At 36.3% G+C, this 15,976-nt stretch overlaps 1 protein-coding gene across 5 annotated transcripts in view; it reads left to right on the top strand.

Annotated features, from left to right (window-relative positions):
- The window catches only part of ELF2 (E74 like ETS transcription factor 2), a 97,062-nt gene that overhangs the window by 22,922 nt on the left and 58,164 nt on the right, over positions 1-15,976 (top strand). For all 5 annotated transcript variants that reach the window (XM_055316996.1, XM_055316994.1, XM_055316998.1 and 2 more), the window contains exons 2-3: positions 4,085-4,172; positions 6,331-6,566. In XM_055316996.1, coding sequence (XP_055172971.1) covers positions 6,495-6,566 — 72 coding nt within the window. In that variant the 5' untranslated portion in view covers positions 4,085-4,172; positions 6,331-6,494. The remainder of the gene's footprint in view (positions 1-4,084; positions 4,173-6,330; positions 6,567-15,976) is intronic.

The following is a 15,976-nucleotide window of genomic DNA, read 5'->3' as shown; positions in this document are numbered from 1 at the left end:
ATGTAAGATCAGGAAGGTAAAGAGGAGCAGGATTTTAGAGGGGCTGGAAGGAAGTTGGGCTTGAAGATTGCTAAGAGGTGGCATGTGAAGGATCTGCTGGAAGTTGTTATTTCTCTGATGTTTTTATGAGGGAGGTACATGTGTGGCTGGGGGAAGAGAGTCCTAGAAGATGATATTAAGCCTGAGGGGATCAGGTTACCTTACAGCCTGAGACCTCTAAGACAGCTGGGAATTGGCCAAATGAGCAAGCAAAGGAAGGATATTCACGATAAGAGAGAGAGAAGGACATACAGAACTGTGAACAATGTGGTTTAACATTAGGTAAAGGGAATAAAGGAAGATGAAACTGGACAAGTGAGCATGGTTTGGATTTGTGATTTCTGTACCTGAGCATATAAGAATGAACATTTCATAACTTGAGAAAAGTTGACCTATCCCCTTGCTTGTTCCTACTAAGTTAAGATTTGCACTCCCCTTGCAAAGAGGTTGAGATTTCATTGCACAGGTGATGAGGAACTATTGAAGAATTTTGAGAGTGGCCTAACATTATTGCATCTTGGATCATCCTGATATTGCAGAAGGTAGAGTTGAACGATGGGAAGATGAGAGATAAAGAGGCAAACTCAGGGCCCGTTAAAACAATATAGAGAAATGATAATAAGACCTTGGCTAAGGGAGGATATAAGATTATAGAAATGGGGTCAAGAGTGAGAGAATATGATAGTGTTGATGAACCCTGTTTTTCAGGAACTCTGAACTTCAGGAACTTTACTTTTTAGACAACTTGTGTGGCTGTTAAGGCAGCTTACTGAGCTAGCACAGCAGGAGAGGTAATATGTTTCCTAGCAGAGGAAGAAGTGGGTTTAGTTTGGGACACATTGGACTTCTCTTCCCACACTTTCCTCTATCCCATTGAATGGCTATTCCAATTCCAATGTGCTTTGTTGTCTTTGGATTCATTCTTGATTCTTCTTTTTATCTCATATTCACATCCAGATTGCTATAAAATTTGTCCATTTACCTTCAAACTATATCTAACAGTTGATGACTTTTTACTTTCTCCAGAACCTACCACCCTGATCTTAACCACTATCATTTCTCACTTAATTATTATAGTAGCTTCCTGATTTCCCTGTTTATGCCTTTGTCGGTTTTCAACCCAGCTTTGAATGATTCTTATAATAATCAATCATCTCTTTGCATAAAACTTTCCTTTCCTTGGAGTAAATGTCACAGACTTCAAGGAGGGCCTACATGATCCTTTCTCCTTATTCACTCTCATCTTTTTTTACTTTTTTTTTGCTTACTTCACTCTAGCCACATTGGCCTCCTTGCTGATCCTTGAACTAATCTGACATATGCCATTCTAGAGATATGCATTTCCCTTTCCTTTGACTAGAGGGCTCCTCCCTCAGTCACTGACACAGTTCACTCCCTACTTTCAGGTTTTTATTCATTTGTTACTTTTTTAGTGAATCCTTCACTGACCATCCAGTTTGAAATTATAGTTCTCTTCACTGCTGAATACTCTTTCCCTTTGGTTCATTTGTCTCCTTAGCCTTTATCACTATCTATGTGTATGCCAAACATATTTTGTTTATTTTCTTTTTTTTTTAAAGATTTTATTTATTTATTCATGAGAGATACAGAGAGAGAGATAGAGAGAGAGAGAGAGAGAGAGAGAGAGAGAGAGAGAGCCAGAGACACAGGCAGAGGGAGACGCAGGCTCCATGCAGGGAACCTGATGTGGGACTCGATCCTGGGATTCCAGGATCATGCCCTGGGCTAAGGCAGGCGCTAAACCCGCTGAGCCACTCAGGGATCCCTATTTTGTTTATTTTCATCTCTTCCTATTGGAATTTAAGATCCATAAGAATGAGGAGTTTTGCTTTATTTGCTACTGTACGTTTAACACTGAAAACTGTTAGCATATAATGGGTACTCAATATTCATTGAATGACTTAAATTAATTGATGGAATGTTTGGGATATCCTGGGATAGATGCTTACTATTTATTTATACCCTTTTTAATTTCACAAAGAAGTAGGCAAAGAAGTGTCTAACAGACAGGTATGCCTGGATAGCTCAGTCAGTTAGGTGTCTACCTTCAGCTCAAGTCATGATCTCAGTGTCTTGGGATTGAGCCTGTATCAAGCTCCCTGCTCGGCAGGAAACCTGCTTCTCCCTCTGCCCTTCGCCCTGCTCATGTCCTCTCTTTCTCTCAAATAAATAAAATATTTTTAAAAAAAGAATGTGTCTAGTAGACAAACTGGAGCCCATTAAAATGGTTTAGATTGGAAGAGAGATTTGCATGAAGCCATGGCAATACATAAGATAGCTTAGAGAGAGTGTAAAGAGTCAGAAGAGGATTAGGGATGGGATTCTGGAAACACCTCCATGTAAGGGCTGACCAGAGAGTAACATTGTTCTTTGACTTTGCCAAGCAGGAACCCGCTTTAGGCCTTGTGGTTTATGACCTTGTGAAGGTCCCCATCCTGACCTTCGTGGAGCTATATACCCTTCCTGATGGGATGAGGCGTGTATGTGTGTATGCGTGTGTGGCGAGAGAGGGGAGCACAAGGGAACTAGTCCATTTGGTACCCATTTCTAGACTTGAGTTCTGAGTATTTGAACCCCAGAATTCCCTGCCCACGTGGCCCTTCTAAAGCCTCTTCTCTGATTCTCTTCTCTCTTGACTGAACACATGTATGGGCTTCTCTTGCTGTAAGGAATGACCAAGAAGCTGCTGTTTGCAGGCATGTGGCCAGAACTTGGACATATGTAGGATGGGATGTCTACATGTATACATATGAGGCTCCTTATAGTATGGAGTAGAGCTAAAGGTGGGAATAGAAAAAGGGGCAGGCTCCCAAAGAACTTGAGTGACTCCCATGCTCCTATAGAACTTGAGGGGGTTTGAGAATTCCAATCAGAACGTAGCCTTTTAGGTTGTTATCAAAGTATACATATCAAGATAGGAGCATAGAATAATAATTTAACAACTTGTTAGCTTGATGTATAATTTTAAAATATTTAGACATATGGAATGTAGGCTTCCATTTTTACTCTTGATCTAAACTCCTTGAAAATTAGGGGTTGGCTTATAGGAGGAAACTGAAAAGGAGTAGCTAGAGAGGGAGAGGATAAATTCAAGATAGAGTTTCAAGGAGGGATGATGATAAATAGTGTCAAATACTTCAGAGACAGTAAGTCCTATGAAAACAGATGTATCCATTGGATTTAACTGACGATCAGAATTTAGTAAAAATTTCAGCTGGTGGTGATGGTTGCCAAACTCCCATAAAAGGGAGAATACCTGAAGAATTAGGAAGTGGATATTGAAGATAGAAGTTTGTTTTTTTTTTATATCTGTCTCTGAGAAAGGAAGAAACTAGAAGAGTAGCTGGAGTGGTTTGTAGGGTCATGGAGGAAGACTTTTCTATGTTTAAGATGAAAATGTCTTACAAATGCTGAGATGTTAATGGAGAGGACCCAATGTCAAGTAAGAGAAGATTAAGGAAAGGGAGGGAATGATTGATGGAGCAAGACCTTACATCCAGTACATGGGTCATTAGATTAGCCTTTGAAGGGATGAGGGCTATTTGAGGAAGCTTGGGATGTTTGGACGTATATGGAAGCTAAGTTTGGAGGGTTAGAGAGTCGGAAAGTGACTTAATAGGCAATAGAATATTGATTTTGTTTTACAGTGGTTTTGTGAGTTAGTGTTTTTAAACATGATTTTGTATTTCTAGGCATCAGGGGTTATTATACCTGGAACCACTCCTGTCGGTTGATGGAAATATAGCCATACTATGAGGCATAGGCTGTAGCATTTTGGATCTATTGTTATTCAAAAGATCCAGTATAACAAATATATGAATTCGGCAATTTAGTGGTGACTTAAAATTTCTGATTCCTCCAGTAGCCTAGAAATAATTTTTTATTATGTTTATTATATAATGTATGCTCAGGATTTGGAGATGGTTTGTTATAAGAAGTACATATTGTCTTAATCATACCTATTTTGGACAAAATATTTTTAAATAGAATTATATTAATACTGTGTTTTTCCTCCTCCCAACAGTAGTTCCAAAGAATTGCTGGTTTATATTTTAGCTCTTGCCAAGTTGTGAAAATAGTGAAGGATGCTTACACTACTTAACATTCAAATTGTAAGTAAACTTTATTTCTGCTATTATTACCTTTATGTTAAGAAAACAGAAATTGAAAATAGTCATTACCCTAATATGATAATAGTGAGCTTTAGTGTGATGTGGATTATGGATTTTTACTAATTTTTGTTGTTAAGATATTAATACATCCTATCCCATTTTCCGTGATGAGATCAAAAAGAATACTTATAGTTCTGAATGAATCTTATATAGTAGGTATGAAATTTCTGCTTTTTTTCCCCAGGTATTTTATTGTATAAATTTATGGAAATTCTTTATTATTTTATTTCATATCTGTATAGTGCCAGTGGTCAAACTTAATGTAGGATATAATATTAATGAAATGATTTATTAGAAATATATGTTTATTTCTCTTTCAATATGCTTACTTCTTCTACATTATATGATTTTTATATGAACATCTGCAAGAAATAAATCTTTAATTCCTCCATGAAAAATTTAAAATATAACTATTTTAAATAAATATAATTTTAAATATAACTATTTTATATAACTATAAAAATATATATATAACTAACCTATATAAAATCAAATAAAATATAACTTTTTAGGAATAATCTAATGCATAAATCTAGATGATATATGTATATATCAATATTCATCTCTGCTAGGAGAAAAAGGTTTGAATTATGCTTACTTGAAACCATTTGCTATGTTGAAATTTTTTTTAAAGATTTTATTTTAGAGCGAGCATGAATGGTGGGGATGGGCGGAGGGAGAGGGTATCCTTGCTGAGAGCAGAGCCCTACACGGGGCTTGATCCCATGACCCTGAGATCATGACCTGAGTGGAAACTGAGAGTCAGACTCTTAACTGACTGAGCTATCTAGGTGCTGCTACTATAGTGAATTTTTTTTTAAAGATTTTTATTGATTTATTTGACAGAGAGAGAGAGAGAGAGAGAGAGAGAGAGAGAGAGAGGAAGAGCAGAGGGAGAGAGAGAGTGAGAAAGAGAGAAAGAAAAAACAAGCAGGGGGAGCAGGAGAGGGAGAAGCAGGCTCCCCACTGAGCAGGGAGCCTGTTGGGGGGGGCTTGATCCAAGACCATGGGATCATGACCTGAGCTGAAGGCAGACTCTTTAGCCTACTGAGCCACCCAGGCACCTCTGCTATAATGAATTTTTAACCAAGAGCAAAAAAACTAGTTTTTTTCCCTAAATCAGGATACTTCTACTTTATTTTATTTTATTTTAATTCAGTTTGCCAACATGTAACACCTAAGGCTCATCACATCATTTATAGCAAAAAAACTATAGAGAAGTTAAGAATGTTAAAGTAATACTAAAGGCATTCCAAGTGATTTTGCTACTTTATTTTTAAACTACTCTATTTGAAATTATAAATATACAACTCAGATTAATCCATTTTATATGCCGTATATGGTATTCAAAATGTGAACACAAAATGAGATTGCTACTATAAGCAAAAGACAAGTGTAATTATATTATTCAAATAAAGAAACCAAATGAGCCAAAGAATAGTGAAATATTTACAAACCAATAAATCTTTTAGTTTGCTAAATAGGCAAATAGTTTTAGAAGTTGTCTTGATTTAGCATATTTTGTTATCAATGCATAAAAGATTTTTAAAATTTCTACCAAAATATTTTGGGAATAAAAGTACATCTTCATAAAAAGACAAAGTTATAACATTTTATCTCTTGGAATGTCAATGTCATAAGGTCATCCATGTGCAATAGCTTGGTTGCAATAAATTGTTTATGAACTTGACAGCTCTAAGAAGTAGAATGCTCATTAGTGCCCTCTTTAGGCACCCACTCTTTGGCTTTATTTTTTATTTTATTTTATTTTTAAAAAAAGATTTATTTATTTATTCATGATAGACATAGAGAGAGAGAGAGAGAGAGAGAGGGGCAGAGACACAGGCAGAGGGAGAAGCAGGCTCCATGCCGGAAGCCCGACGTGGGACTCGATCCCGGGACTCCAGGATTGCACCCTGGGCCAAAGGCAGGCGCTAAACCCCTGAGCCACCCAGGGATCCCCTAGACGCTGGCTTTATAAGCCTAAGCTCCTTTTTCTTGGTTTACAAAAATGTCAAAGATTAGATTATAAAATAGGTTGTACTTTATATCCTTCCTGTATATTTTTAATAACTTTTCAAATTCTTCCTCTTTTTAGGCTCTCTGGCTAATCATCTTTAGAAGACTGGATTTCTGGATATCTCCTTCACTCCATGTCTATTGACTTTTAAAACATAATGCAAACCTGTACCACTGGCAATCATCCATGAACCTTTAAATTACACTGATTTATAGTGTTTGAAGCTTCCTCAGGGAGTAACAATGACATCAGCAGTGGTTGACAATGGAGGTTCTATTTTGGAGCTTTCCAGCAATGGAGTAGAAAATCAAGAGGTTAGGCATCCAATGTATTACATTTCTGTTTTGTTCATAGAAATCATTATACAAACTAATTTTGAAATTAATGGGAAATAGGTATTTTTGAGTAGAGTTAAATGTATGATGCATGAAATTGTACATGTCATGTGCCCTCATAAAATTTAGGTAGTAGAAGGTTGATGTGATGTAGGTATTGCCAGGCTCATCTGAGTTGTTGGAGCATGTATATGTTGGAATGAACTGGAGGAAAAATTGAAAGAAAGAACACAGAAAGTATTAGTTGAGATAGATTTTTAATTCCTGATAAAAATCCATTGTTTTGGATTAAAGTGTTTATATAGGTATATACTGTATCTAAATACATAAATTATATTCATCTTAAATTAGAATTTTGTATCTCCTTTAGTTGTCATCTATACTTTTTTGTTATTCTATCTGATTCAGTGTGAAGATCTATCATATTTTAATCCTATGTGTATATACTTAAGAATTTGGATGGTTTGTAAATCAGAAAAGTTTTGAAATTTTATACATATAGATCTCTGCATCATTAACATATCTGGTTATTTTTTTGTTATTGATAACATTAAAGAATAGGAGATAGAGTAGAAAAATAACAGTACCAGAAACATATGGACTTCCAGGGCCTGACTTCTGTTCCCACCATTCACTAAAGACTGAATATTGGGAAGGATCTAAATTAGAATATGGTAACGCTGTTACAATAATAGGCAGATACTTGGTCAGAGATGAGAGGGACAAACGGAAAGTTGGCTGTATTTCAAAAATCTGTTTTCTCTATATTCTGTGAAAGATATTGCTGTTACTGGTCCTTAGTACCAGCATATGATACTGTGACAGAACCAAGAAATAAGTTAGGATTTAGGCTGTTTTTGGAGTCTGCTTCTTTTTCTTGCTTGTTTGTGTCTCTTCAGTCTTCCAAGATAACTATGGTTAAATTCAGTGGGAAGGAGATAAACTGAAGATATTACTTTTTCTTTGTTCTCAGTGGACTTGGTAACCAGAATGTTCTTATTGTATTTGACTCTAAAACTGGTTCAAACTCCGTTAAGAGGAGCCACAGCTAGAGAACATACTTAATTCTCTTCATCGATTTCTACTTGTTCCTTGAAGATTCGCTTTCTATATAATCACTTCTAGGTATGACTCACCAAGGAGATCAGGGACTCAGGGGACTTACTATCCCCTTCACATCACCCAGACCAATTATTATTTCTTTTTCCAGTGCTTCCTCTTTGTTGTATAATTTTACTCTGTAGTATTTAACCCTAAGAAGGGAACCACCAGGAGTAATAGGCAGAGTATATTTACCTTGTACTGGTTTGGTAACATTAATATGGGAAAAAGAATACAACAGTTTCTGGAAGACACTATATTTTTCTTTCTTTATATGGAACCCAGTGTTCATGGTCTGGAGAACTGATTATTATATAAGAATGAATCTGATAAATGAAATCATTTCACCAAGGCATTGTTGTTGACTAATGATTTATGTGGTAGATAGTCACAGGCATTTTAGGTAGTATGGCACTAGAATGGGAGAAATTGTTCTTGGGGAACTCTTTCTCCAAATTATACGATATAGGTACCCACTTACTTTCACTTATTTGTCCCTTCAGCAGATATTAATTGACCACTTTCTGTGTGTCAAGTACTTTTTAAGGCACTGGGAATAAAAATATTTGGCTATGAAAAATAAATCAGGGCTAGAAATAGAGAGGTGGTAGGGGATATTTTAGTTAGGGTGGTCAGGGAAACAGTTTCTGAAAGAGTAGCATTTTAGTTTAGATCTAAACAAAGTAACAGCTTGGGCTATAGAAATAGGAACACCTAGGGGAAGAGAATTCCAGGAAGAAATTGAAAAGCCACTAGTATCTGAAATATCTCCTAATATTACAGAGGAAATTTTGAGGATAGTGTATGGAAAGATAGATTTAATATCTATACTCTAGAATGTGGGGTGGGGTGAAAAAAATGACCTGTTAAAATTTTATAATCACAGCTCTAGAATCTGAAGAAAAAAAATAAATGTTTAAAAAGTTGTGGGCATTTGAAGAGTTATTGGTTTTTAGGCTTTATTTTTTTAAACTTTATTCCTTATTATAAAAGTAATAATTTTATAAAATTAGAATAATTATATTCCTGATTATAAAAGTAATAATTTTATAAAATTAGAATAATTATATTTCTGACAGAGACCTGATTATAAAAGTAATGCATTTTATAAAATTAGAATCATTTTATTTCTGACAGAGACCAAAAACCAAAGATACCTGCTTACTTATCAGAGTATAGATGCAAAAATAAAAAATAGAATAGAAATAAATATATAAAATGGAGTCCAGTGCCAAATAGGATTTTAGATACATAAGGATATTTCAATATAAAAAAAAACCTAGTTAATATATATATATATAAGCCCTAATAATTGGATACATGATCTATGACATGTTAATAGGGATAAAATAACTGATGAAATGAGATTTTATGAAATTAAATATCTATTTCTGATAAAAACTCTTCATAATATAAATATAAATATATATTTCTGTAACATTGTAAAAAAATAACTGTTACAAATCAGTAGCCAGAATCCTGTTTAATGGTGAAGTACTAGAGTATTTCCTCTAAAGTGTGGGCAGTACCATAACTATTATTTAATATTTTTCCTGTAATCAGATAAGATAATGAAAACATATATGTGTTAGAAGACCAAATTATTATTTTCAGATAATATGATTCTCTACCTGGGAAAACCAGAGGAAATCCATGAAAACCAATTAGAACTAATAACAGTGCTTGGTAGTTTGGTGGGTACACTGATTTAATTAACTTAAAAAATATCTAGCTATCCTTTGTAAGGAAATAGAAGAGATCATGGAAATTAAGATTCCTTTCAGAAATTTAACAAAAAATATAAAATATTGAGGAATAAGTGTAAAAGACATATGGGGCTTCTTTGAAGACATTGAAGTACATGAAAGAAGGTACATGAAAGAAGACTTTTATAAATAAAGAGATATACTTTGTACTTGGATAGGAGAGATGGAAGGAGTCAATATTGTGGAGGATGTCAATTTCCTGCAGTTTATGTATTTTATTCCATCTCTATCAAATGTTAGGGCAAGTTTGGGGGAAATTGATAATGGATGTATAGATTGTATGGAAGAATAGATAGGAATAACCAGATGAGTTTTTGAAAAGGAAATGTATACCAGGTAAGTCTCATAAAAGTCAGAGTTAATGCTGAAAAAATAAGAGGATTTACATACATTTTTACAAACATAGCAAATATAATTCTAGAGAGCATCTACTTTCAGACAAATAAGATTGGGAGTTCTGTGGAATAACTGAGGCCAGATTTTTATTCCCACCATAAACAACTAGAAAAATGAACAAACAAGTGAAAGCACAGTTCTGAAACATTGGTGCTATGGCCTGAATGTTTGTGACCCCCCCTCCCAAATTCATATGTTGAACACTACCCTCCAAACATAATGGTATTGGAAACTAGGGCCTTTGGGAGGTAATTAAGTCATGAGGGAGGAACTGTCATGCATGGGATTAGTGCTCTTTTAAAAGGTTCCATGGAGATCCCTTGTTCCTTCTGCTGTGTAAGGATATACAATAAGGAGTCCTTGACCTGGAAAAAGACCCTCATCCAGTCATGCTGGCACCTTGATTTTGGACTTACAGCTCCCACAAGTATGAACGATAAATTTCTACTGTTCATAAGCCACATCAGTGTTATTTTGTTGTAGCAGCCTGAATGGACTAAGACAATTGGACATCAGGAAGCACAGCAGGGTGTTTCTTAAGAGAAGAGGAGAAGAGCAGATAATCCCTGTACTGACTCATTGCTTGAAGCAACTTTCTGGATCTAGCATAGTGGGGAGGAACCCAAGCAAAGAGTGATAGTCTCACTGAATTGAGGAAGTAATATTTGGAATATGGAGAGACAAACATGACTAATTTGAAGTGCAAAGTATCTGAGAGGAAGAAGCTGCTCAGAGGAAGAATACCAGAATTCAGCCTCAAGTAACCTGATCTTTAGCTGAATAAGCTGCTCAGATATAATATGAAACTCCATGAAACCAGGCAAAGAATGACCAGAAAGGTATAAATTCAGTAATATACCGAAAAATCTAGAGTTCAGTCCTAAGCAGCTAGAAGAGAGAGTCCTTATTAAATGCTCAGGACATTCCTACAGACTCCAGAAGTGTTATGCCTTCCAGTAGGGCTGTAGTAGCCGTAGAATAAAGAGTAGTTCAAACTTGACCTAAAAGGTAAAAAAGAGGCCTTGAAGAAGTTGATCATAAGTAACGATTTTTTTTTTTTTAGGATTTTATTTTTAAGGAATCTCTACACCCAACATGGGGCTTGAACTCACAATGCAGAGATTAAGAGTTGCATGCTCTTCTGACTGAGCCAGCCAGGTGCCCCTTGATCCATAAAGAACTTAAACATTATTAAGATATGACAACAGTATGTAAATTGTACCCAACAGTGTAAAATTTACATATCTAACACCTAACCATGTTAAATGCAAAGAAGCAGGAATAATGTAACCTATAACCTGAAGAAAAAATATATCAAGACAAGAAAAAATGATAGAGATGATGAAATGAGCAGATAAGACTTAAAAACAGCCATTATAAATATGGTCAAGATGTTAGAAAATATGCACCTCAGAGGAGAGGCATAAAAGACATTAAAAAAAAATTCCAGAGATGAAATATATACTTTGTAAGGAAAATTTCACTGAATAAAATTAAAAATAGATTAAGTACTACAGATGAGAAGACAAATAAATTTGAAGAGAGCAATAGAAACTGCATTATGAAGCACAAAGAAAAACTGAAAAAAAAACATGAAAAAAGACGTAGTTATCTGTGGGAAATACCAAGTTGTCTAAATAACATGTAATTTGAGTCCCAGAATGAGAGGAGTGGAGGGAAACAGAAAAAAATAAATGAAATAATGGCCATCAAAATTTTCAATTTTGATGAAAAATAAAAACCCATAGATCTGAGAATCTTAACCTCAAGCAGAATAAAGCAGAGGCACTGAGGCACATTATTATTATTTTTGACACTGGGCCACATTATAACAAAAATGCTGAAAGCAAATTTCAGAAAGAAAATCCTGAAAGCATGCAGAGAAAAAAATCCTACAAACAGAAAAACAAATGTAGTGACAACAGACATCTTGATACTGATAACTATGCAAGTGAGAAGATAATGACTTCTTTAAAACGTAGCAAGACTAAAACTTGTCAGCCTATAAGGATATAGCCAGTGAGAATATCTCTCAAAAGTGAAGTGAAAAGTGAATTTGTCATCAGCAAACTTTTGTTAATAAGAATTGTTACAAGAAGTTCTATAGGCAGGGCAGCCCGGGTGGCTCAGCGGTTTGGTGTTGGCTTCAGCCCAGGGTGTGATCCTGGAGACCGGGGATTGAGTCCCATGTCAGGCTCCCTGCATGGAGCCTGCTTCACCCTCTGCCTGTGTCTCTACCTCTTTCTCTCTCTTTCTGTGTATTCTCATGAATAAGTAAATAAAATCTTTAAAAAAAAAAAAGTTCTAAGGCAGAAGGTAGATGATACCGAATGGTATAGATCTACATAAAGGAATGAAAAGCCCTGGAAATGTGTAAATATAAAATTTATATTTATATAAACATAAAATTAAAGATCAGTTCTTAACTTTAAAAAAAAGATATTTGTTTAAGACAATAACAGTGTCTTGTGGGGTTTACAACGTGAAGAAGTAAATGTATGACAACAGTAAGCAAAGGATAGGAGAGAACTGTAGGAATACTATAGTAAGCTTGTACATTATACACGAAGTAACATTACGTGTATATAAACTGTGGTAAGCATATTGTAAAATTTAGAGAACCACTAGGAAATAAAGCAAAGAACTATGGATAGCTAGCAATTTTTAATTCAAAAATTAGTTCAAAAAGATGAACTCAGTTCAAAAAGACTCAGTTCAAAAGATGACAGAGTAAAGAGAGGAATAAATGAAACAACAAACAGAGCAAGGGGGTGGATTTAAATCCCATTTTATTGGTAATATTAAATGCAAATATTCTAAACAGTGCAATTAAAATGCAGATATTGTCAGATTGGGTTAAAAACCAAATCTATTTATGTTTCATACAAACAACTCCTTCTAAGTATAACAACATAGCATAAAAGTAAGAGTATAAGAATACACTACAAACATTAATCATAAAAAAGCTGAAGTGGCTTCAGGACAAAAATATTACCAGGGATAAAGATAGATATTTTCTATATGATAAAAGGACCATTTGTCAAGAAATAGGTATGCATTCAATATTAGAGCTTCAAAATACATAAAGCATAAAGTGACAGAAGTGAAAGAAAACATAGATAAATCCACAGTATTAGCTGGAGATTGCTGCATTCTTCTCAGAAGCTGCAATCCTGGGATCCCTGTGTGGCGCAGTGGTTTGGTGCCTGCCTTTGGCCCAGGGCGCAATCCTGGAGACCCGGGATCGAATCCCACGTCGGGCTCCCGGTGCATGGAGCCTGCTTTTCCCTCTGCATGTGTCTCTGCCTCTCTCTCACTCTGTGTGACTATCATAAATAAATAAAGAAAAAAATATTTTAAAAAAAGCTGCAATCCTCTCAGAAGCTCTCTACCCAGTAGTACCAGAATACACATTTATTTTGAGTGCACATAGACAGTGAACCAAAATAGAGAATATGCTGGGCTATATATCTCAATAGTTTTTTATTAATTTTTTTTATTTTTAAGTAATCTCTACACTCAACATGGGGCTCAAACTCAACCTTGAGATCAAGAGTCACATGCTCCACCAACTGAGCCACAAAGATGCCCCATACATCTCAATACTTTAAAAAAATATATATATTTATTTATTTTAGAGAAAGAAAGGGCAAGCAGGGAGAGGGGCAGAGAGAGAGGGAGAGGGAGACAAGCAGATTACCTGCTGAGTGAGGAGCCTGACATGGGGCTCGATCCCACAACTCTGAGATCAACCTGAGCAACCTGAAATGAAATAAAAAGTTGGATGCTTTCCTTCCTTGATTAAAACTTTCCACACTGTAGGGATAGAGGGAACATACCTCAGTATCATAAAAGCCATTTACAAAAAGCCCACAGTGAATATCATTCTCAACAGGGAAAAACTGAGAGCTTTCTCCCTAAAGTCAGGAACACGGCAGGGATTACCACTCTCACCACTTTTGTTCAAAATAGTATTAAAAGTCCTAGCCTCACTAATCAGACACATATAGAAATAAAAGGCACTGGGGTGGGGAAGAAGAAGTCAAATTCTCACTCTTCACAAATGACAGGATACTCTATGTGGAAAACCCAAAAGATTCCTCTGCAAAATTGCTAGAACTCATACAGAAATTCAGCAATGTGGCAGGGTATAAAATCAGTGCACAGAAATCAGTTGCATTTCTATACACTAACAAAGAGAAGGAAGAGAAATTAAGTAGTGGATCCCATTTACAACTGCACCAAAACCCATAAGATACCTAGGAATAACCAAAGAGGCAAGGGATCTGCACTCTGAAAATAATAGAACACTCATGAAAGAAATTGAGGAAGACACAAAGAAATGGAAAGATGTTCCATGCTCATGCATTGGAAGAAAAATATTGTTAAAATGTCTATGCTACCTAGAGCAATCTATACCTTCAGTGCGATCCCTATCAGAATATCATCAACATTTCTCACTGAGCTGGAACAAGTAATCCTAAAATGTGTATAGAACTAGAAAAGGGACAGCGCGGGTGGCTCAGTGGTTTAGTGCCGCCTTCAGCCCAGGGCCTGATCCTGGAGCCCCGGGACCGAGTCCCGTGTCAGGCTTCCTGCATGGAGCCTGCTTCTCCCTCTGTCTCTCTGTGTGTCTAATAAATAAAATCTTAAACGAACAAACAAACAAAAAACTAGAAAAGACAAGGAATAGCCAAAGGGTCGTTGAAAAAGAAAACCAAAGCCGGGGGCATCTCCATTCCGGACCTCAAGCTCTATTACAAAGCTGTGATCATCAAGACCGTGTGGTCCTGGCACAAGAACAGACATTTAGGTCGATGGAACAGAAGAGAGAACCCAGGAATGGACCCTCCACTCTTTGATCAACTAATCTTCGACAAAGCAGGAAAGAATATCCACTGGAAAAAAGAGTCTCTTCAACAAGTGGTGTTGGGAAAAGTGGACAGCCACATGCAAAAGAATGAACCTGGACCATTTCCTCACACCATACACAAAAGTAGACTCGAAATGGATGAAAGACCTAAATGTGAAACAGGAATCCATCAGAATCCTGGAGGAGAACACAGGCAACAACCTCTTTGACCTTGGCCACAGCAACTTGCTTCTAGAAAAGCTCCCAAAGGCAAGGGAAACAAAGGCAAAAATGAACTACTGGGACTTCAAGATAAAAAGCGTTTGCACAGCAAAGGAAACAGTTGACAAAGCCAAAAGACAACCACAGAATGGGAGAAGATACTGCAAATATCTTATCAGATAAAGGGCTATTATCCAAAATCTATAAAGAATGTACCAAATTCAACACCTGAAGAACAAACTGTCCAATCAAGAAATGGGCAGAAGACATGAACAGACATTTCTCCAAAGAAGACATACAGATGGCCAAGAGACACATGAAAAAATGCCCGACATCTCTCAGCATCAGAGACACACTGAACACTTTTACAAATCAAAACCACAATGAGATACCGCCTCATGCCAGTCAGAATGGCTAAAATTAACAAATCAGTAAATGAGATGTTGGTGGAGATGTGGAGAAAGGGGAACCGTCTTACACTGTTGATGGGAATACAAGGTGGTACGGCCTCCGTGGAAAACCGTGTGGAGGTTCCTCAAAAAGTTGAAAATAGAGCTGCCCTACGACCCAGCAATTGGACTACTAGGTATTTACCTCAAAGATACAAGTGAAGTGACCTGAAGGGGCACCTGCACCCCAATGTTTATAGCGGCAGTGTCTGCAGTAGCCAAACTATGGAAAGAGCCCAGATGTCCATCGGCAAGTGAATGGATAAAGAAGATGTGGTACATATACACAACGGACTACTGCTCAGTTATTAAAAAAAAAAAAAGAAATCTTGCCATTTGCAACAATGTGGATGGAACTGGAGGGTATTATGCTGAGCAGAATCAAGCAAAGAAAGTTATATGATTCACTAGTGGAATTTAAGAAACAAAACAGGATCATAGGGGAAGGGAGGGAAAAATAAAGCAAGACTAAATCAGAGAGGGAGACAAACCATAGAGACTCTTAATCTTAGGAAACAAACTGAGGGTTGCTGACGTCGATAGGGGTGAGGAGATGGTATAACTGGGTGACTGGCATTAAGGCATGTGATGTAATGAGCACTG

The sequence above is a fragment of the Nyctereutes procyonoides genome, unplaced genomic scaffold (genome assembly GCF_905146905.1).
Source record: "Nyctereutes procyonoides isolate TBG_1078 unplaced genomic scaffold, NYPRO_anot_genome, whole genome shotgun sequence".
In the NCBI taxonomy this organism is placed as follows: Eukaryota; Metazoa; Chordata; class Mammalia; order Carnivora; family Canidae; genus Nyctereutes; species Nyctereutes procyonoides.
The sequence above is the reverse complement of the archived record's forward strand: the minus strand, read 5'-3'. Positions and strand labels throughout refer to the sequence as shown.